The sequence below is a fragment of the Rutidosis leptorrhynchoides genome, chromosome 11 (assembly GCF_046630445.1).
Source record: "Rutidosis leptorrhynchoides isolate AG116_Rl617_1_P2 chromosome 11, CSIRO_AGI_Rlap_v1, whole genome shotgun sequence".
In the NCBI taxonomy this organism is placed as follows: Eukaryota; Viridiplantae; Streptophyta; class Magnoliopsida; order Asterales; family Asteraceae; genus Rutidosis; species Rutidosis leptorrhynchoides.
This window is the reverse complement of record NC_092343.1, coordinates 210,785,692-210,810,863: the sequence shown is the minus strand read 5'-3', so window position 1 is coordinate 210,810,863 and position 25,172 is coordinate 210,785,692. Positions and strand designations below refer to the sequence as shown.

The 25,172-nt window shown below is 31.8% G+C and overlaps 1 protein-coding gene across 1 annotated transcript; it reads right to left on the bottom strand.

The window, feature by feature from the left end:
* On the bottom strand, positions 1–23,233 carry LOC139877049 (polyamine oxidase 1). Its single transcript, XM_071864450.1, has 10 exons — positions 23,104–23,233; positions 22,777–23,026; positions 22,180–22,308; positions 21,983–22,044; positions 20,860–21,014; positions 20,106–20,249; positions 2,951–3,100; positions 1,419–1,673; positions 566–647; positions 1–466 (listed from the first exon to the last, which is right to left on the bottom strand). Exons 1-10 carry the CDS (start codon positions 23,153–23,155, stop codon positions 264–266), a joined length of 1,482 nt encoding a protein of 493 aa, XP_071720551.1. The 5' UTR covers positions 23,156–23,233; the 3' UTR covers positions 1–263.
* Positions 23,234–25,172: the final 1,939 nt, after the last annotated feature.

Genomic DNA, 25,172 nt, shown 5'->3' with positions numbered 1-25,172 from the left:
CTGTATATTAGAACATTAATTATCAAAATGTGCAAAAGTCCTTTATACATCTACAATTAATAATGGGATTTACTATAACTATTACTCCATGCATCTCAACAACCCCTGTATATGATTTAATATCAGTTTTTGGTTCACCTCAATATATCAGCCTGTTGAACCGTCTTTCTTGCTACAACTTCGACCCAACGACACATTGTGAAAAGTGGAGCGTCGAATATCACATTTTCATCTTTGAGTGAATGACTCGTACTTTTCAGTAGTCATAAGATGGCCTCAGGGAAACCCCTTTTGCTATTACTATGAAAAAATTGTCTATGATGAACATCAATTTTTTGTAGATTAGCTACTGTTTCTGTTTGCGACAATGTCAATTCTAGCAAAGGTTGTAATATAGTTTGGTTACTTGTTTCTCTATCTTTGTCCATCTTCATATTGTTTAACAAAGCTTCTCCTGTGTCTATACCTGTTCACATGACTCCGTATTGATGATTTATAAGTTAAAAAATCACAAAGTTATATTTCATCTGCGATATTAAAACGTGCAAGATCAATTACTACTCACCTGCAAGGTAGCCACCATGAACATAACCATTAAACTTTTCGCTTGTATGCTCCCCCGTGAAATAAATCCTTCCTACAGAAGCCTAACCAAACGACGACAATATTTAGCATTAAAGTCCCAACTATTTAAGAGTTAGGGTGACATATTTACCACGATTATACTTAGTTAAGAGAGGAAAGTACGATAGACATAGTCATAACTAGAACCAATCTTTACAGAGGTGACAAAAATGGGCGGGTCACGCAAGGTCTCTAACAAGGAAATCATTATTACATGGGGTATATGTTGAATTGACCCAAAATACCTTTTTGCACAAAATTGTTTTTAAAATCGTATAAACAAATATGATAAATATATGATAAATTATAATTACAAAAATCAAATTATTCAAAAAATACTATAAAATTTTTAACTATTTAAGAGCTTCTGCCTAAAAAAGGCTTTGTATAACTTCCGACCCATTTAGCTCTTTTTCCTTTGAAGCAATGTAACAAGTTATAGAAGAAACATAACCCAAATAGATTATATCATATTGTACATTGCTCCAAATGTCACCTCTAAACTTGACCTAACCAGTGGTGAATCTTGGATGAAAGTTCAAAAAGGTTTCTAATTTTTTTTTCCAAAACAAATTATATTTGAAGGGTGCTTTAGTGACTTTTTTTACTTCAAGAAAACTTTAAATCCTAAAAATATATGGGGTCCTATACTTAAATATAGTGATATTCTGTATAATTTAAACAGTACTTTGTAAAAATAAAATTTAAACTAGTGATGTCACAACCCAGAGCCAAAACCCTAGGTCTACAGTATATTTATAGGACAGAAGATGATTATAGACCAGTATGATCACCTTAATATTATCAAGCAATTGACAATTTGCATGGATAGGGTAATTGCTGTAACTACCACGCTGAAAGCGATTGTTATACCAACGTGGCACAAGTATATCTGTAGCTTCTGGAATGTCAGGTCCAAACATATTCCTAAGCACTTCCATTGCTTCTCTCATTGTTTCTTGGTCAGATTGAGACTCAACGCGTTTCGATTCTCCATTAGTCAATGTTACAACAAGAATATTTGACCCCGGATATGCGTTCTCCATGTGCTGTTAAATTTAGTATTCATGAAATAATGAAATGTTAACATGTTAATCAATGTAGTTTAGTTATTCAATGTTACTTAATCAAGTAAGGTGTTGCTGGATCAAGTTAACCTGAGTTTATACAAGGAATCATCACAAAATGCTAACATATTCACAAAGCAAACCATAACCACTTACTCCCTCCGCCCCACTTTTTAAAGTGTTCACATTGAATATGCACAGAATAATAAAACGCGGATGATGTGTACATGAGTAGATCATCATATTTTAGCCATACACCACCAAGTGTACTTTAATGCATGGTACTTTACAACAATTTAAAGTACATATATTGGTGTATGGCTAAAAATGATTGTGTACATTAACCCCCATTATAAAAGCCACCAAAATAGTAATATCTACACCTAAAATGAGATGAGAGAATGATTTGGTATAATGTATAAATGCATATAATTACATAGCATACAAATGCAAATGGTTGTGAAATGTTAATGTATGAAAAAGGTTATGTGAGATAATATGTGTGCTTATGTCGATAAGAATCAATTAAAAAAAAACAGCTAAAACAGATGGGCCAAATACTATTAAACATGTCTTATAATAAACATGTATGTAATATTATACTAAACATGTCTTTTTCTTTGAACGGACTAAACATGTCATATACTTCATTACTAACCAATATTGACAATATTGAGGAGGCACAACGGTTGTTTTTGTTTGAGTAAAAATATATTAAACATGTCATATACTTCATTACTAACCAATATTGACAATATTGAGGAGGCACAACGGTGGTTTTTGTTTGAGTACAAATATATCAAACATGTCTTATACAAAGTACTTTATTATTTGTAAACATGTAAGGTTTTTCATGTTTAGAGTATTTGGAAAGGGCGAATAATGTTACTAAGATGTAAATGACCTAACTGAGTTATCTCGTGACAGTTTCGGACCCTGGCCACCTATGAGCTAGGTTTGAATCTGAGACCTGTTGTGTAGTACTCCTACTCCTAAACTATTTTGGGTTAATTATAGTTTATTGTGTGAATTTAACATTTTGAAATTGCATCATGAAGGCATTTCTAATTTTCTATGACTCCAGAAGTAGTTACTAGCTCAATTGGAATTTTTATAAGTTCCATCCAAAACATGAAAACAAACTTATGAAGTAAAATGATCTGTTATCTTAAATTATCATTATATAATCAGTTATTAACATTTGAATACACGTTGTATGTATATGTAGTCATTAAACATATACAAAAAATAAATCGAACCTGCCAAAATGTGTAATAGCCTCTTCGTTCATGGGCGTAAATGAAGAACTCTTTACCGGGACCACAAGGCCAAAAATTCTTTGGAAATCGAAGGAAGATTTTAGTGTACACCATAACCTCGCATTTCTGAATAGCCTCTGTTTTCCATCTCTGTTTTCATATATATACAAGTTAATTTATATATGTTACGCCTTTATAGATCATATGTACATTTACTAGCTAATAAAGACAACATCAGGATTCGGAGGCTTGCAGAATGTGATGAAGAATTGTAACATATAAATAAACAAGAGTGGTGGCCACAAGAGTAATACTAGCTCCTGTATGGTAGCATCTCCATAAAAATTGAAACGTATAAACAAAGAGTATTTTTATTCAAATGTAAGAGTTATTCCATTGATGTTTTAAACCCTTTTTTTTTCATCTAAAAATATGTTGTTAGTGAAGATTAAACATAAAACCTCTTTTAAAATATTATAATCACCTCAATAAATGATATGGAATTGCTCTCACTCCCCACACTCAGGGTTGTAAAAATAAAGCTAATTATGTATTAAAACCTTACAAGGATTAATTGCTCAAATCAGGATCGTAAGGTACCTTTATACTCGATGATAAATTTCAAAATTATATGTATATGAATAAATATGGAAGAAAATTACTCCCACCACCCCATTTTAAATGTCCCCCAACAAAATATTTAGGGTTTAAGATAGGTTGGATGAATGTCCGTTTTACCCTTATATTCAAAATAAGTTTGACCTAGGAGTGGTTAGTATTTGGTTTGAAACCGTAGAACCCAAAAACCAAACCGAAATCAAACTGGAAAAAATCAAACCGAATTTTAAAAACGGTTTTCGGATCGAGTTAAACCGAAACCAAATTTAAATTCGGTTTTCGGTTTGAAAATTCTGAATTCGGTTTAACCGAAAACCGAATTCAAAACCGAATTCAAATTTTTTATATATTTAATTTGTATATTTATGTTTTAATGTCATTATAATTTGGGATCCAATTAATAAAATATGTTCTCACTCATATAATGATTTGGTAGCTCATAATATAATTATGTTACTTAAATTATTATGTTCTTCGTCTTAATAACAGAAGCAATAAACGTCATAATTAAGCAGTAAATATTAATAAATCATCGAAGTTTTGATAATTTAATAGTACATCGTTATTTTAGGATATAGATAACTAAGATATTAGTAACGCTACAATTAAACTACCATCGTTCTCAGTTTTTTCATATTATTCGGTTTTAATCGAAAACCGAACCGAATCCGATTTCGAATTCGGTTTTCGGTTCGGTTCGGTTTTATCTTTAAATTCGGTTTTCGGTTTTCGGTTTTGCCCAAAAAAATTTCAAAACAGAATACACCGAACAAAATAAACTGAAAATCGAACCGATGAACACCCCTAGTTTAACCTAATTCATTTAAGAAATTAATGATTAAGAGTAATAAATGAGTGTAAAATAAGTTTTAACTTTTCTCTGACTTGAAAGTTGTGCCCACCTATCTTCTTTTCTTCCGTTTAAGCTCCACCTTCTTTCTTTTACTCCTTATAAGCTTTTGATTATATCGATCTCTTTATCTTTCTCAAATTAAATTCTACTGTAAAATCTCCACATATCTCTTTTACTCTACCAAATAATCGTACAATCTCTCCAACAGATCTAGATCTATAATTGTTCCTATCTTACTTTTCGTACAAGCTCCTCAACAGATCTAAATCTAAATTTGTTCCTTTTTCCAATCTTACGCTTCAACAGCTTCATCATATCGACGGTTTGTAGACCTCTTGCCAATACCCTTTTCGAGCACCGGCATCTCGCATGTGGTTCGGATTTACTTGCTTTATGTCGTAATAATGTCCAACTACTCAGTCCCTTGTCTCTCCGGCGTCAATCGGTCCGATTTCTTCTCTGGACACTCCAGCGACTACCAGGCGGCAATTCCGTTCCTTAGTTGCTCGGGATCTGGGATTTGTTTGAGTTTTGGGGGTTGGTTTAGGCTTCGGTTCGTTAGGGTTGATGGGTCTGCTGCTGATTTCAGTAAACGGTTCATCGTTGCGCCTCTATTCTTCTTAGGTAGCTGTAGGCGACGAGTTCCTTCAGAACTCTATAGGTACTTTGGTCGGATTTGGGTTTTGTGGTGGGGATGGGTGGGGTTTTGGCCGATTTGCGGTTATTGGTGTTTATTGTTGAAACCCGACAGATTCTTGTGGTCGGACCACTGTCTGCGGCTTCCAAGGGCGGTCGGTGGCTGTTGGCAGCCTTGGGTGGTTGCTAGTAGTTGCTGCCAGTTTCTTGGTGGTTGCGGGTGGTAGTAATCAGAGGTTGGCCGTCACTACCTGGTGACATCGATGGTAGACTGGTGGCTACAAGTGGTTGTCAATGGTTGAGGGAGATTTTAGTTGCTGATGATGTCGTTGACGGCCACTGATGGATGTTGGTTTCCTATAATGGAGCTGGTAGTGGTGGTTGTCGTTGTCGGTCGCTGGTGACTGCTGGCGGCAGTTGGCGCTGATTTCTGACTGCTTGGGTCCGGGGTTTGTAACTGTCCTTAGAAAACTGGCGAAGATGACTGGTTCCTATTTGGTTTGATTCTGCTTTTGGCTATGCTCGGTTACAACATGTTTGGTTCGTTCATTCCATTTTTCCCGTCATTGGGTCTTTAGTGGGCTTGATGTTGTTGCGGTGTTGACTTTATTGACTTCGGTAAATAGGCCTCGGGTTAGGAGTTCTTGGGTTGCCCGGTGAATGGTTTGGATTGGCGGTTTCTGAGAAGTGAAGATGCGGGGTTGGATACAGGGTCAGGTTTATGTGTATGTATTAAGGCTTAGGTTTGGTGGGGTTTTTTTTTTTGTCATTTCAATTGTTTTCATATAGTGCTCACTCTGTATGCATTGTAGTCGTTCATGGTGTTTCGAACGAACAGAGTGAGAGTCATTGAGTTTTGCTCGTCTGTGACCAAGTACTCCCACAACAGATAGTTATGATCTCCTCAATGTTGCTCCACCGGAACCTCTGTTCTATTTTATATATATATATATATATATATATATATATTTTTTTTTTTTTTTTTTTGCAACAAGAATTATATTTAGTAGTGAATTTTTTAAAATCAAATTGATTAGACTTTTCAAGATCTCTCTATATATAAGAGATTAATGTGTGGTTTATATAAGTTTAATGTGTGGTTTCCTGCTTGTGTTCCGAGACATTCATTCATCATGTGGTTGTTACTCTATGAGAAACTAAACACCCAAGATAAGTTGATGCCATCGGATATTGGTGACCCAAATCAAGCTTCGCCTATTTGCTCGCTTTGCAGAGTGCAACAAGACTCACTTTGCAAAGTGTTCTGAGACATTCATTCATCATTTGGTTTTTTTAGTGTAGTTTTTCAAAGAAAGTATGGATCATGGTAAAGAAGTTTATTTCGATTACTGGAATTGTAGACATTTGAAAGGACATCGTGTGGGTTTTGACTCCATATGCTCGTAGAAAAGTAGCTTGTGTTGTGGTGGCAAAGCTTCTCTTAGCGGCTACAGTGTATTTTTGGCAAGAGCGTAATGCAAGGCTATTTAAAGGCGAGGCTCGTGATCCGAACAAGCTGTTTAACATCATCATAAAACAGAAATGTTGAAGTTGATGTTGGTGAATTTTAAGGATTTACATCATGTTAGAAGGTTGAAGACATCGTGGCATATTTAACTTTCGAATGATGTTTTAGATTTTGTTTGGTTGGTTGAGCATAGGTCTGTTTCCTGTCTTCAATTTTCATACTCTTGTAGACATTAATAAACACATGTGTCAGAAGTATTTTTCATTTCTTGCATATCTTTAAACACGTCTATCAGGCGTACTTTTCATTCTTGTGTACTTATTCCATCATAGGATCTAGAACTATTTGTGACGACCCGAAAATTTTTGACCAAATTTAAACTTAGTCTTTATATGACCTCGACATGATAAGCAAAGTTTATTTAATCGAACCTCAAATTTTTGAACTGTTTCCATAAAACCATTTAACATATGATAATAATAAGTATTATTATTAGACATTAATATTAGTAACATTATTAGTATATCATTATTGTTAATATTGGTATTAGTTAATATTACTAGGAACATTATCATTAATAATTATTATTATCAGTATTATTAATTAATTGTTATTCTTATTATTATTAATATAATTAGTATCATTATTAAATTATTTAATTATTAATTATTAATTATCACTATTATTAGTTTTGTTATTAATATTTATAAACTCATTATTAGTATTAAATTTTTTTATTAAAACAAGTATATATTTAGTAATACAGTTCTTAAACAGATACATACACATTTACACATCCAAATATAGTATACGTATACACATACCAAATACAGTACGTATATACTTCGATATATATAAATATATATATAAACATGTATTTTTACTTAAGAGAATCAATTTCAGATTTGCATCTCAATCATTTACTGTAATTAGTTTTGTTTGAACCTCCTAATCTGTTAACAATCCTTATCACACTTTATGTTATTTATTTTATTTTTTGTACGAATGGTGATCCTTAACGATTTCATTTGACTTTAAACAACCAGCCACTGTATTTGTTATTTCTGTTGACTAACAAACCCACTAGACACCACATTTATACTTGTGTTTCTTTCCTTCCTTTTTTCTTATTTTCTGTCTAAACCACAATCAAGGTGAACCATTTTGCCTTGATCACTTCGTCACCATAAACACCCATCCATAGCCATCTCCAACGAAAACCCATCACCTATATACCACCTTCATGATCAAAGACCACCTACGGCTATATTTTTTTTAGCTCCAAACGCCACCCTATCCATCACCACCCCATGTACCAAAAACCCTTACCACAAACCACCACCTTCTTATTGCTACTGCTTGCATTACACTGTATTTATCTGTTCTTATATATTCCAACGCAAAGAAACAAGGGTGAGTGGTAGTTGAGGCCCACGAGTAAAAAAAAAAAAAAACAAATGGAGGCTGTAAAGGGTGGATTTCTTGGATTCTAAACCTCACCCACTCAAGTTTGTCTCTAAAAGTTACAAGTATATTGTATAAATTAGTATTATTAGTCGAATATCTATCTGTTGTGTATCGATTTATGGAATATAACTCAGTTGGTAACCGAATCCCTTTAGTACTAGCATTGGGCCAGTTTGAATTAAATTAGAATATAGTGCAAAAGTGATAATGCCACTTGCTTGGAAAGCTAACAAGAATATGATATTACATGGATGATGATGCAAGGTGATGTTATGAACGAAATATTATGAAAAGGAACAGTGAAAAATGGATTGAACATGTACATACGGTTTAAGAAATAGACTAGGATGATGTTTGATTTTGGGTCGAATATTGTTATAATCGTTGGGCCGAGTAAGTTTTTCTTTTCTGTTGGGTCATGGATTGGTGTTGATATATGGGCCGCAGGCCACTAAAACACTAAGAATTGGGTTATGCTATAAGCCTTTGTTAATGAGTTTGATAATAATGATAGAAGTAAGTTATGATGTAGTTGATGATAAATTAGATGATGTATGTTGATAATCACGATTAGGATATGGTGATGAAAGAATGATGGAGGATGTCGTATAATGATAATGATGTAATCATGATCGAGGGTTTAGTGATTATGATCATAAAGATTAAATGACGATTACGATCATGAAGAAGTTGAAGGTGATCGTGATATTTGTCATACCATTACTCAAAAATGATAATAAGTGACGATGGTGATAAATTATCTAGATAGAAATTATTTAAGAAAAAGATCTAAATGGATCGATGATCAAGGGTATTATCGGGTTAGCGGGACGTCGCGGGTTCAAACCCGGACTTGGGCATTTTTTTAAGGGATACTTCTTTGAGATAGTTACTTATTTATTTATGTATTTATCAAATTATTATTATTATTATTATTATTATTATTATTATTATTATTATTAGTATTAAGTATTATTATTAATATTATTATTAGTATCATTTTTATTAAAAACTATCATTTTTATTAAAAGTATCATTTTTATTATTATCATTGTTAGAAAATTTTCGTTTTTATCAAAATTATTATTTTTATAACTATTATTATTATTATAGAATCAAACAAATTTTTATTTATTATTATCAATATTATTTTATCATATAACCATTACTTATATAAAATTATACTTAATACGTATAACAATTTAAAATCACTAATAATATATAAATTTGTTCGATTACCATTACATGTGTTAATATACATAATTGAATATAGGTTCGTGAATCCAAGGTCAACCCTACTCTTGTTAAATGACGTCATATGTATTTTTACTACAAAATACAGTATGGTGAGTTTTCATAGCTCCCTTTTTATATATATATATTTGAGCTGAGAATACATGCGTATTTTATAACTGTTTTACGACACAAGTACTAAAAACATATTCTACGTTGAGTTGTACCGCTTTGCATATTTTTTTCTAATAGCTTGGTAACTAATATTTACATATTGTAAGAGCATGTAAGCGCGAATCCTATTGATAGATCTATCGGGTTTGACAACCCCTACCGGGCTAGTCGCTCTAGTATCGTAAACGGTTGCATAGTACTTCGTATTTACTACACTTGGTACAGTGTAGGGAGATTTCATAATAAAGGGAATATGCCACATTAATTGTTAAGTATGGTTACCGAAGAGCTCAACAACTTATAGAATACTTTTATACACTTGCGAGTGTACAGATATTTATGGAAACTGAAATCTTGTGGTCTATTACTATTACGGAAATGATTGATTATGATAAACTATGAACTCACCAACCTTTTGGTTGACACTTGAAAGCATGTTTATTCTCAGGTATGAAAGAAATCTTCCGCTGTGCATTTACTCATTTTAGAAATATTACTTGGAGTCATTCATGATATATTTCAAAAGACGTTGCATTCGAGTAGTCGAGTTCATCAAAATTATTATTAAGTCAATTATAGTTGAATATATTATGAAATGGTATGCATGCCATCAACATTCGATGTAATGAAAGTTTGTCTTTTTAAAAACGAATGCAATGTTTGTAAAATGTATCATATAGAGGTCAAGTACCTCGCGATGTAACCAAATGTAATGTATTCGTCCAGATGGATTAGGACGGGTCATTTCAGTTGGTATCAGAGCTGGTTTAATGCCGTTTATTAGCGGGTTAATCGTAGAGGGGGTTCTCACAGTGTTACCTGTGACGAAGCATTGGCTCTTACTCTTCGCAGTCCCTATTAGGGTTGGCTGTACGTTGCTGAGAGGCGGGCCGTAAAATCAGTGTCTGAGGTACGCTCAGTGGTCACCAGGCGGTTAGCTGGGAACGCACTGAGTGGGATGAGTCCCCAACTGAATTTCAGTTGATATCAGAGCGGTGGTCTTAGCGAACCAGGTCTTGCATTAGTGTGTCTAACTGATAGTTGTTTAGATGCATTAGTGAGTCTGGACTTCGACCGTGTCTGCATGTCAAAAGTTTTGTTTATCATTTCGTGTCGAAAATTACCTGCTTATCATCCTTAAAGTCTATACACATCTTACTGCATTGATTGCATGAATAGTGTATAGACAAAAATTCATATCTTAGCGTATCTGTTACTGTAGACTTTTCCTGACAGTTTTCGTAGATTCCTCCGTCACTTATGGGATTTTAGTATTATATATGCATATGTAAATTATGTATTGCAGGGTACTAATCTACATCCTATAATCTATTTCTTATCAAAAATCCTTCATCTGATCATACGAGATGAATCCCTCAACCAGTTCGAGTCCCTCAGATTTCAATAGCTATTCCGATAGTTATTCCGACAGCTATTCCGACATGGATATTCACCTAAGCTCCGAAAGCGGTGTCACCAGAATGAATCAATCAATCAGCCATCCCCAATTCATCTGATGGGTTAGTAGACGACTTAACCGATGAAGACGCGAAGAAGGCGATCCCTTCCACCAACCGAATTCACCTCTTGGTGAAGAATCCGAAGCACTTACCGGCGAACCTATCCGAAACACCATTTTCAGCCTCATTTCCAGAATAGCTCGACACGATTATATTCTATCCACAATTATAAACCTTATTCATCCGCTCGTGCCGACCGACAATCATCCCGGAGTAATACAAGAAGTCAACGAACTTCGCGCTCGAGTAATCAATTTGGAGAATATGGTGCAAAACGTACCAGCTTCAGCAACATCACCGGCATCAACAGTACCACCAACAACATAAATTTCAACATCACTTGCCCCAATATCTCATTCTGTACCTCGAATATAATCATCGTACTACGTATCGTTCTATCTATTTTATTTTCGTTCGACATGGCGATTATGTAATCTCTAATGTTTTAGAGATTATATATTCTTGTTCTAATGGTAAATCAAATAATTTTAATATCAGATTGACTAATTAAATCCATGATTACATCTGAAGGAAATATACATGTATATATGTTTTCATAAATATTGTAATTAAAAAATTCTTTCGTACAAAACTGTTAATGATGAAAATATTTTAACGGGTAGGTAATACCCAAGGAATATTTAGATTTCACATTAATAAGTTACATTGTACATTCATCGAATCTGATTCAACACTCATTTACTATCCTACTTACATCCACAAGATATACGAATCCGTTCATCACAGAATAACCATTTTCATTCAATTTCATATTTGGATTTTGACCTATCAGAATCCAACAAGTGGCATAATGAAGAAAACGTTGGACAAAATAAAATTTGTTAGAAACAAACAAATTAACTATGAGAAAAATTTTGTTAAGAATCCACGCTAACTGTTCCTAGCTAACTGTTCCTAGCTAACTGATTACATTTTATTTATCGCAATTTATTTATCGCAATTTATATTCTCACAATTTTATTTATCGTCATTTAATTTCTGTTATTTATTTTACGCATTTTAAATATCGAGACACGTATACAAGGTTTTGACATATCATATCGACGCATCTATATATATTATTTGGAATAACCATAGACACTCTATATGCAGTAATGATCGAGTTCTCTATACAGGGTTGAGGTTGATTCTATAATAATATATACACTTTGAGTTGTGATCGAGTCTGAGACATGTATACGGGTCACGATATGTATTAATTAATTCGAATATTATATATTAAACTATATATGAATTATTGGACTGTTACTGTGGACTATCGACTATGGACTAATAACTATGGACTATTGATTATAACATATGAAACTAAACATTTCTTCAAGTTTGCCACTTGAGTTCATCTTAAACCTCATTTGTATCTCGACGATTACAATCTACATTCAAACCTTTCATAATTCTTGAAAACACCTCAATCGAGAGGATGAACCAACCGCACTTTATCCACGGAAGAAAAAATTTATGCATATAGTGATGCACCTGAAAACACTCAGAACCTGAGTAAACGTCTAACACTTATCTGTGCTAACTCCTTTGGCATTGTTATTACCGAAAATAACTTTGCAATTCCTTTTCAAATTAGCCAAATTTGTCACAGCTCCAGCAAGCCAACTTCGACTTTTCAGTCGGACTAGCATTACTATAACCTTGATATATATACGTGCTCTTTTATTGTTACCGGGGAACCTTTTATATTCCACCATATTACCAGCAGATGTAACAGCAACCTCGTCGCTCCTTGGTTTAAATCTCTCTGAAAAATCACTATATTTATCTATTGAAGTCTCATCATGTACTCATCCGCATCTTGTAACAAGAATTGTCATACCAATTACCGGGAATCAGAAAATCTGTATTTTGAGTCTCGCAACGATTCCACATCAACAGTTATATGTATCCATATAACATTTATCTCTTAGAACTATGATCTTCCATTCTGAAATTCTGAAAAGCACTCAGTCTATAAATCAATACTCTGAATGTTGAAAAAGCTGAATGAAGCAGCAGAAACCGTAGACAACCGTAAACGAACTTAATCATCGGAAGTTTGATGATAAACAATAGTATGTTGGAAAAGCTCATAAAAGTTGGAACTGGAAAACTGATTGAGCAAACTACGAAGGAGTCTCTGAACAAAACATAAGGACTAAACTTGTACATTAAGAATCCTGATGATTCTGTTTCTGATGAAATCTTTAGCGAATACCTTGCTTTTGACTCCAAACTCTTGCGACAAATTTTCTTCACCATCCTTCGATATTAGAAATTCTAAGATATCATCGTATCTTCCATTATAAATATCCTCCATATTTCTGAAGATATTTTCATAACTATTCTTATCTGAAATCATTAATCTCTCCGTGCTATCAGTGTTACATCATATAGAAACTGTTAGTTTCTATATTCTGTAAACTTTCGAGCTTAAAATATGAATGTTATTGAAGTATTGTTGGGAACTGAAGCATGAGTTAGTATAATATAATGACACTTGATCAACGTGATTATATTACAGTAAGTCATGCTGAGTTTCTAATGGAACGTGATGATTCACAGATCATAACGTCATCATGTGCCATGTTACATAACTCTTTCATTCTGCTTAATTTCTGAACATATCAAGAAAATACATTCTTGATAGTTCTATTCTCAGTGATTCTGGTAATTTGACAAATCAAATCATGCTATTACGTTCTTTCTTGTTTAGAACATTAAGTTCATTCAAAATTCCATACTTACGAATTCTGGACCGTTGCTCGCTTTACTAGAGGTCGAGAGGATAATAAAAAGGCAACGAGATCCAAAATATAAGAGAAAATATAAAGCCCAATAACAACACAGAGGTTACAAACCATAGATATTAATACGAATAGCAATATAAAGAAACGGTATAATTAAGAATAGTATCACCCCAAGGTAATAGAAGGAGTAAATAGATTTTTCTAGTGGAAGATTGAAAAGAAGGATGACAGAAATAATAATTAGGAAAATATCAAGGATTAGAACGGGATTAAGCATTTTCACAATCTTTTTGATGTATGAACTAAGAAAGAAAGTATAGGAATGGTGTAAATAATGGAACAGAAGAAGTTCATTTATAGTGAAAATACCAGACAGAGCAATCGAGGCAGATGATCGCATTTAATTAAAGAGATCTTAATTCCCTTAAATTCCGAAGAATCAAGTCTTTTAGATTTCAAAGGTCTTCTTTAAATCCCTTGAATTCCGGAATTCAATAATTACTGTGTCAAAAGTTATGACGAAATTTATTTACTTCATTTCACTCTTTTGCGATAGCTTCACTTATATTCTTCGCATAATCGAATCGTTTTATCCATATTAATCAAAAATGATAAAACTCTATTTATCAACTCATATTCGTCAGGAAAATATTCTAATTGTTAGTCATGACGACCTCGATCAAATTTCGAGACGAAATTTCTTTAACAGGTAGGTACTGTGACGACCCGGAAATTTTTGACCAAATTTAAACTTAGTCTTTATATGATCTCGACATGATAAGCAAAGTTTATTTAATCGAACCTCAAATTTTTGAACTGTTTCCATAAAACCATTTAACATATGATAATAATAAGTATTATTATTAGACATTAATATTAGTAACATTATTAATATATCATTATTGTTAATATTGGTATTAGTTAATATTACTAGGAACATTATCATTAATAATTATTATTATCAGTATTATTAATTAATTGTTATTCTTATTATTATTATTAATATAATTAGTATCATTATTAAATTATTTAATTATTAATTATTAATTATCACTATTATTAGTTTTGTTATTAATATTTATAAACTCATTATTAGTATTAAAATTTTTTATTAAAACAAGTATATATTTAGTAATACAGTTCTTAAACAGATACATACACATTTACACATCCAAATATAGTATACGTATACACATACCAAATACAGTACGTATATACTTCGATATATATAAATATATATATAAACACATATTTTTACTTAAGAGAATCAATTTCAGATTTGCATCTCAATCATTTACTGTAATTAGTTTTGTTTGAACCTCCTAATCTGTTAACAATCCTTATCACACTTTATGTTATTTATTTTATTTTCTGTACGAATGGTGATCCTTAACGATTTCATTTGACTTTAAACAACCAGCCACTGTATTTGTTATTTCTGTTGACTAACAAACCCACTAGACACCACATTTATACTTGTGTTTCTTTCCTTCCTTTTTTCTTATTTTCTGTCTAAACCACAATAAAGGTGAACCATTTTGCCTTGATCACTTCGTTACCATAAACACCCATCCATAGCCATCTCCAACAAAAACCCATCACCTATATACCACCTTCATGATCAAAGACCACCTACGGCTATATTTTTTTTAGCTCCAAACGCCACCCTATCCATCACCACCCCATGTACCAAAAACCCTTACCACAAACCACCACCTTCTTATTGCTACTGCTTGCATTACACTGTATTTATCTGTTCTTATATATTCCAACGCAAAGAAACAAGGGTGAGTGGTAGTTGAGGCCCACGAGTAAAAAAAAAAAAAGAAAAGCAAAGGGAGGCTGTAAAGGGTCGATTTCTTGGATTCTAAAACCTCAACCACTCAAGTTTGTCTCTAAAAGTTACAAGTATATTGTATAAATTAGTATTATTAGTCGAATATCTATCTGTTGTGTATCGATTTATGGAATATAACTCAGTTGGTAACCGAATCCCTTTAGTACTAGCATTGGGCCAATTTGAATTAAATTAGAATATAGTGCAAAAGTGATAATGCCACTTGCTTGGAAAGCTAACAAGTATATGATATTACATAGATGATGATGCAAGGTGATGTTATGAACGAAATATTATGAAAAGGAACAGTGAAAAACGGATTGAACATGTACATACGGTTTAGCAATAGATTAGGATGATGTTTGATTTTGGGTCGAATATTGTTATAATCGTTGGGCCGAGTAAGTTTTTCTTTTCTGTTGGGTCATGGATTGGTGTTGATATATGGGCCGCAGGCCACTAAAACACTAAGAATTGCGTGATGCTATAAGCCTTTGTTAATGAGTTTGATAATAATGATAGAAGTAAGTTATGATGTAGTTGATGATAAATTAGATGATGTATGTTGATAATCACGATTAGGATATGGTGATGAAAGAATGATGGAGGATGTCGTATAATGATAATGATGTAATCATGATCGAGGGTTTAGTGATTACGATCATAAAGATTAAATGACGATTACGATCATGAAGAAGTTGAAGGTGATCGTGAAATTTGTCATACCATTACTCAAAAATGATAATAAGTGACGATGGTGATAAATTATCTAGATAGAAATTATTTAAGAAAAAAAATCTAAATGGATCGTTGGTCAAGGGTATTATCGGGACGTCGCGGGTTCAAACCCGAACTTGGGCATTTTTTTAAGGGATACTTCTTTGAGGTAGTTACTTATTTATTTATATATTTATCAAATTATTATTATTATTATTATTATTATTATTATTATTATTATTATTATTATTATTATTATTATTATTAGTATTAAGTATTATTATTAATATTATTATTAGTATCATTTTTATTAAAAACTATCATTTTTATTAAAAGTATCATTTTTATTATTATCATTGTTAGAAAATTTTCATTTTTATCAAAATTATTATTTTTATAACTATTATTATTATTATAGAATCAAACAACTTTTTATTTATTATTATCAATATTATTTTATCATATAACCATTACTTATATAAAATTATACTTAATACGTATAACAATTTAAAATCACTAATAATATATAAATTTGTTCGATTACCATTACATGTGTTAATATACATAATTGAATATAGGTTCGTGAATTCAATGTCAACCCTACTCTTGTTAAATGACGTCATATGTATTTTTACTACAAAATACAGTATGGTGAGTTTTCATAGCTCCCTTTTTATATATATATTTTTGGGCTGAGAATACATGCGTATTTTATAACTGTTTTACGACACAAGTACTAAAAACATATTCTACGTTGAGTTGTACCACTTTGCATATTTTCCCCTAATAGCTTGGTAACTAATATTTACATGTTGTAAGAACATGTAAGCGCGAATTCTATTGATAGATCTATCGGGTTTGACAACCCCAACCGGGCTAGTCGCTCTAGTATCGTAAACGGTTGTATAGTACTTCGTATTTACTACACTTGGTACAATGTAGGGAGATTTCATAATAAAGGGAATATGCCACATTAATTGTTAAGTATGGTTACCGAAGCGCTCAACAACTTATAGAATACTTTTATACACTTGCGAGTGTACAGATATTTATGGAAACTGAAATCTTGTGGTCTATTACTATTACAGAAATGATTGATTATGATAAACTATGAACTCACCAACCTTTTGGTTGACACTTGAAAGCATGTTTATTCTCAGGTATGAAAGAAATCTTCCGCTCTGCATTTACTCATTTTAGAGATATTACTTGGAGTCATTCATGACATATTTCAAAAGACGTTGCATTCGAGTAGTCGAGTTCATCAAGATTATTATTAAGTCAATTATAGTTGGATATATTATGAAATGGTATGCATGCCGTCAACATTCGATGTAATGAAAGTTTGTCTTTTTAAAAACGAATGCAATGTTTGTAAAATGTATCATATAGAGGTCAAGTACCTCGCGATGTAACCAAATATAATGTATTCGTCCAGATGGATTAGGACGAGTCATTTCACTATTTGATAAAAAAGATCTCTTGTGTCGAACTGCCGTTTTGGCATCAATTTCACATTACCTTCCTCAAATAAAACCAGTACGTTTGACAAGATATTCTTGTTTAATAGCAATATCACTACTAGACAACATTCCTTACATTCTCATTATTAAGATTTAAGTTATTTCTTTGAACCCGCTATCAAATTCAACCATTTTCCTAGCTTGAATCTCGTTGTGCATCAGTTCGTTTTCTCAGTTTATTTGGTTTTGAAAATTTGTAGGCAATAAAGGAAACCAAACCGAAAACTGAATCTGAATTCAGTTAGATTTCGGTTAAACCCGAAAACCTAAAAGTTATAAGTTAACCAAATATCATAGCAACGATTTTAAATTCGACTATTGATTTCAAAATTGATTTTCGTCTGTATATTGATAATTCAATATATTAGTTGTCATGGTTTTTGGTTAAATCAAATTCAAAAATGTAAATCAAAAACTGAATTTTAATTTGAAAACGGAAGCGAAACTAAACTAAAAATCGAATTCAATTGAGTTTTTCAAGGTGTTTGATTTTTAGTTAAATCGGTTTCAAATCAAATATTAAACACCCTCAACATATATATATATATATATATATATATATATATATATATATATATATATATATATATATATATATATATATATATATATATGTATATACATATATGTATATACATATATGTATATATATATATGTATATGTATATATATATGTATATATATATATATATATATGTATGTATATATATATATATATATATATATATATATATATATATATATATATATATATATATAAACTAATATTATAACTAAATATAAATATATAAATATAATTATTAAGGTGTAATCAAGTGAATCTAACAATTTGCTTAAAATTTAAGGGACTAATCAGAGTGCGATGATCATATACATAGCATTGTATATGTATATTTTATTTACTAAAGGCTAAAAGTAGAAGGTATGCGAAGTATATTCGAAAGGCTTGGAATGTTCGCTGAAAATAAAGATAGCGGATCAGTTTTCGCATTAATAAAAGACTGCGGGTCATTTCGCTAAGTTTCCGCAGATAGTTAAACAGTCCGCAGACCGCGGATATTTTGAATACTATAAATAGGGAGCTCGGCCTCTCATTTATAGGTTGTTGATTCTCTGCCATTTGCCCGGACCTTTGTAATTTTCTCTTGTGATCTTGCCCAAGGAACTTTTACATCGTGTCGAGGTGAATCATGCTAATTAACAATCAAGACCGGGTCGGGGTGGTTGATCACTTAATTGCTAAAGTGAAAGACGATCATCGGGGCCCAAAATAATCATCAAACATCCCATCCTCCATCTTAATATCATTGCACTCAATCCTTAATTAAGTAACTCATTAATTATGGGTTGATCAATTGGCGCCATCCGTGAGACTCGAACCCACGACCACGTGGTTTTAAAGTTGCATATCTTATTTTTTAGAGTTTATCATGATACATTTGCTTCGTGAAATGTATCATAATAAACTGGGGGGACTTGATCATATACATAGCATTGTATATGTATATTTTATTTACTAAAGACTAAAAGTAGAAGTTACGCGAAGTATATTCGAAAGGCTTTGAATGTTCGCTGAAAATAAAGATAGCGGATCAGTTTCCGCACTAATAAAAGACTGCGGGTCATTTCGCTAAGTTTTCGCGGATAGTTAAACAGTCCGCAGACCGCGGATATTTCGAATACTATAAATAGGGAGCTCGGCCTCTCATTTATAGGTTGTTTATTCTCTGCCATTTGCCCGGACCTTTGTAATTTTCTCTTGTGATCTTGCCCAAGGAATTTTTACATCGTGTCGAGGTGAATCATGCTAATTAACAATCAAGACCGGGTCGGGTGGTTGATCACTTAATTGCTAAAGTGAAAGACGATCATCGGGGCCCAAAATAATCATCAAACATCTCATCCTCCATCTTAATCTCATTGCACTCAATCCTTAATCAAGTAACTCATTAATTATGGATTGATCATGCGACATATGATGCGACAATCACATGTGATTGAAAAAAAATTTCAAATCTTTTTTTTTCAATCAAATGTGATTGGATTTGACATGAATAATCACATATGATTGAGTTTTACAATCAAATGTGATTGACATGTAAAATCACATGTGATTTACTGCATGTCAAATCCGATTACATGTGATTAAAAAAAATTGAAATTTTTTTTTTAATTTTTTTTTTAATTTTTTTTTAATCACATGTGATTATAGCGCCATATGTCGCACTCTAATTGATCCATTTAAACTCAATATCAAAGTTAAATTCATTTAAATAATCCTCTATAAATATAATGTAATACTATATAATTTAATTTAATGATAATTAAAGGGAGACTAATTAATGAGACTCACAGGTATATTGGGGTTAAAAGAAATGAGTTGGCTTTGAAGAACACCAATACTAACGGACAAAACGACGTAGTTGGCTTCGTAAACGGAACCATCTTCCGTTATTAACGTAACGCCATCTCTCGAGTGCTGTATTTCTCGAACAACCTGCGTTTCATGAAAACATGGATGCACGTATTATTTGATTAATTAATTATTTAATTGAATTGAACAAATTAAAAAAATAAAAGATTCCTATAAAAAGTCAAACAAACAAATAAACGTAATCGTGCAACTATATTTAATTGTATATGCAAGTCTAGAAAAATGTGTGATCTGATTATCTGCTTATTTTCATGACTACTGGTTTCCTCATCTTTCAATAATCAATAGTGCATAGAGCACTAGGATAGAACTAATATTTGGTATTTTATCATAAATTACACGTCTCCTATCTCAAGTAAATAAAAAGTTGATCGAAAATTATGAAAGTTACGTAAAACAATTACGTTATGCTTTTATTCTTTATTTTATGTACAATAGATAGATTTATCATGTTGCTGTTCGAAAAAAAAAAGATAGATTTATCAATATGGGCCACCAAAAAATCAATTTAACCTTTTTTTAGTACTTTTGAGTCTCAAATAAATGGACAGAAGATTACTAGCTGTATGTTGGCTAATAAAACAAATGACATAACTGGCAGATAAAAGATCACACAACTTGGACTCTCAAATCTCAATCAACAGCAGAATATGTATGTTACTTATTTACTAACCGTGTTAAGTTTTAATCGATTGTCCGAAATTTTGCCATTCAACGTAAACAAAAATTCCTCTGCCATTTTGTAGAGTAAATATTCGTAACCTCGCCCATCCGCTACCAAGTACTCTCTTTCGCCAAAATCGACGTATGTTGATATTGGTTCAACTTCTGTAAAATAGATTAATTTAATCAGCCAGCCAATTCATATATCAAAAGATTTTTAAAGTACTACCCAAAACCGGCAATGAGTCTCATAATTAATTAAATTTTTATAGCTTAATATGCATGTTTAACTGTGTAATTAACTAAATATTGCTTTCTTTTCAAAGAATCAAAGATATAGTTGTTTAATCATGTAAAACTAAACACTTCCTTAAAGTAGATAAAAAGGGATGTCCAAAACTACGTGCTATGAGCCAAAGTTTAGATATTTAATATGTCAAGGTCTCAAGGAGTTGTTTACAACCATCTTTGGCACAAAACATAATTGTCCCAGAAAATAAGACAACACCTAACTTTCAAGTTTGAAGTGCAACAATTTTAAATATGGATATAAGTTATATGAGTGTGAAGTTTTAACTTTCAAAATAATATATTCATCAATTGTTTTTTCAATATTGCACATTAACTAAATCATTATCATTATTTATTTTGACTTTCAAACTCACTGATAAAATATGTGGTGTTGTTTATATTTATGAAAAATAATTAAATAAACTTTGACTTTCAAGCTGACATGAATATACATAAAAAGGAGTAAATAAATAAATTGAAAGAAAACAATATTTTAATCACTTCCAATTTAACTGTTGCATATAACTTTACAAAGTTTCCTAACACAAACTCACTGATAAAGGACTAAGACAGTGACCAAAATCTGAATGCCGTAAATGCAATTAAACACAAACACATAAACATACCGACCCATAAAAACACATACATATGTGAAGACGAAGAGTTGGGCGTCAATGCCCAAAAGGACAAGGCGCGCACCCCCCTTGATGTGGTTCAAGACGGGAACGTTCTTATGATCCATCTTGATGATAATGCATGAGCAAAAATAATACTGTAATAATAATAATAATACTCGGTAATAAATTTCTATAATGTTTCCATAAATAAAAATAGAAATAAACCTGCCATTTCGAAATCATGAAGTAAAAAATCAATTGCCAGCTCAATTGGCGTTTCTGGTACCCTAATAATAAAATATAAATAAACAATAATTAAATCAAAATTGGAGATTAAATGTCACATTCCACGAGTAAAATACATTTATGTGAAGGGGAATCTATTTACGTGTGCTTGAAAACGATATATGGGATATACTTACGTGGAAAGTTGTTTAACATGGGACACGTCAGCATTTTCTAGCTGATCGGTGGTTTGTAGTTTTCGAATCGCCGACTCAACCGCCTTCTTATACGTCTCTCCGGCCACCTCACTTGGAAATATCTTCCCACTAAAAAAAAAAAAACATAATCTTCATAAAGGTTTTGTTCAAATGTTGGACGTTAGAACATGGACAGTTTATCATACATAAAGTTTCATTTGACGTTAGAACATGGACAGTTCTAATATTATGAACTTTTAATCAAGAACTACACAACTATTGAACATGTTGTTTGACAGAAACGATCCTACAACGTTCAACTTTTATGGTACACATGGTGTGTACCGTTCGACGTTAGAACGACAGTTCTAATACTATAAATTTTGTATCAAGAACATCACACAATCTAATGTTTAACTTTATATGGTACATAAGGTGTGCACCGTATAACACTAGAACAGTATAACACTAGAACGTGAACAGTTCTAATACTACAAATTATTATTATTATTATAGATTATAATTTAGAAGTGTTCACAATCTAACGTCTAAGTTTTGAAAGATTTGTATATAAGTAATTATGAATCGTGAATGTACATTGAATCGTAAATATTGTAACGAGCATTGCTATAATCGGAGAAACATGTGCGAAGACCGGATCGAACAGCTAGTTCCCAAATAGGATTTGGTTGTTTACCACCAACACCCGCGATCCACCCTGCCCCTAGCTCGACCGATATGTTGCCAAATTCTTGTTTCTTAACCCGTCCTCCGATGCTATCCGTAGCCTCTAAAATCAAAATGTCCTCGACTCCATTTTTCGCTAACATCTTAGCTGCCGATATACCTATAATATAATTTTATTTTTCCTTTATCGTATATTTATATTTATAAATTTTTAAATGAAAAATTAAAGTATTATACCTGAAATTCCAGCACCAATGATGATAACGGAACACCGATTTGGAGATTCCATGGAAAATAATGTTTTTAGTTTTTATTTTTATTTTATTAGAAAAGGAAAAAGAAAGAGAGGGAATGGATGATGAAAATGAAATTGTCGATGAATGAGTGAAGAATTTAGGATTTAATGATTTGATGTAGGGCGGACGGTTAAACAACGTTGCTATCGCGATTTATTTTTTCATATAAAAATAAATGATCTGAAAACATGTTATCTAGTTGGTAAATGAACGGTCAGGATGTAACGAGGAATGCTCGTGTGATGTTGAATCTTGGATTTGCACGTTCATATAAACAATCCATTTAATTTAATTTCTCTCAATTTAATTTAAAAAAATTTACACCGATGGTTATTGTGGTTTGGAAATTGTTTCGTGAATTGTCCATTTATTTTTTGACTTGAATACTTCACTAGCTGGAGACCCGCGAAATCGCGGGGTTATTTGAGTCAATAACGATGAGACAGTTCTGGAATGGGTCTATGACATTAATGTATACGCTTTCTGTTTGCAAAAGTAATATAAATCAATATATAGTTTAAATCTAAAAATAACATTTCGTCATTGTAAAAAATTAAAAAAAGATAACAATGCAGTCAAACTTCCGGTCTTGATTCCCACAAATTATTCCATGATTGAAGACGCATGACATGTTTATGAACAACGTAAAAAGCCATAACTGTTTGTCTTAGTGTGAGTATAGTCTGTATTTCCTTGTATGTAGTTGCTCGTAGGGTATCCGCCTGCTTGTAAAGAGCATTAGCAAACAATTATATGTCAAATTATTATTGTTGATACACTTGCAAGAAACATACTCTGTGTATTAAAGTCACCTGAGATAAGTAGTTTTCCATAGCTGATAATCTACCAATCTGTTCAAACATATTGTTTGTGTAATTTGACATAGCTGCAGTATCTCCTTTATCAACAAAACTTTTACCTACAAATGTTTCTGATATTTCGTGCTTCAATGTATGCACCTTATTTATAAGCTGCGTCTCTTGTTGTAGGGTTAGTAGTTTCAAGTTTTCTATTTTGGCTAACTGTTGAGTAGACAACTCAATGTGGTTGAGTATTAGCTGCAACGTAATTTGAAAAACAGTTAGAAATGAATTTAATTAGTAAATTGATATAATATGTAAACGATATTCATTATTTAGTGTTAACATTTGTATGAATTTTTTTTGTTTGGTTATAGTTAAATATTAACGTACTTAAGACGTATGAAGTAATATAAGTATCTCGAGTTATACCTTTATTATATTCGACGGACGAATACCACCAATCCACATAATAGTTGAAAGTGTAGGTTGCAGCCATTTGACATCTATGATTGACATCACACATTTTTTTGCTAATTGTTTCTTGGTATTTAATAACTCTAAATAGTGATCATTCAAGAGCTGTATTACCGGATAAATGTGAGCAGCATCATTATTTACATACATTTGACGTTGTAGAGTAGCAATAAGGTTGTCAAATTTTTTAGACCAATCTCGGAAAAAAAGTCCAAAGTTTGTAATATCTACAATATAATTTAAGAAAAAATTAATAAGATTAAGTATATGCAATCTGAATTCAGTAATACAGTAATTAAGTTATATGCAATAACAATGGTAGTTTTGTAAACATACCTGATTGCGAATCCACACGTGTTTTCCTGATGATTATATTATGGTAATTATAATCTTTACGTAAGTAATAAATATATATATATATATATATATATATATATATATATATATATATATATATATATATATATATATATATATATATATATGTGTGTGTGTGTGTGTGTGTGTGTGTGTGTGTGTGTGTGTGTGTGTATACCTGAATTTGTGTTTGGATTAATGTTTCAATCTGATTTTTTTGATCTTGTATAAGTTTTTCCAATTGATCAACGTATATCTGTTTTAAAGACATGTTAAAAGAATTGACATGTATTGTTGTTAATAAAATTTTATGAATACTTATGGTTTGATTTATTGTAATATTACGATGTACCTTTTGTCGATCTCTACAACGCCT

Excerpts from the sequence above, each read along its gene's own strand:
- LOC139877049 (XM_071864450.1), bottom strand. The coding sequence starts at position 23,155 with ATGGAATCTCCAAATCGGTGTTCCGTTATCATCATTGGTGCTGGAATT. Across the intron at positions 22,309-22,776 it reads TACAATATTTACGATTCAAT|TGGGAAGATATTTCCAAGTG; the intron begins GTACATTCACGA and ends TTTTTTTTTTAG. Across the intron at positions 1,674-2,950 it reads GCTATTACACATTTTGGCAG|CACATGGAGAACGCATATCC; the intron begins GTTCGATTTATT and ends TAAATTTAACAG.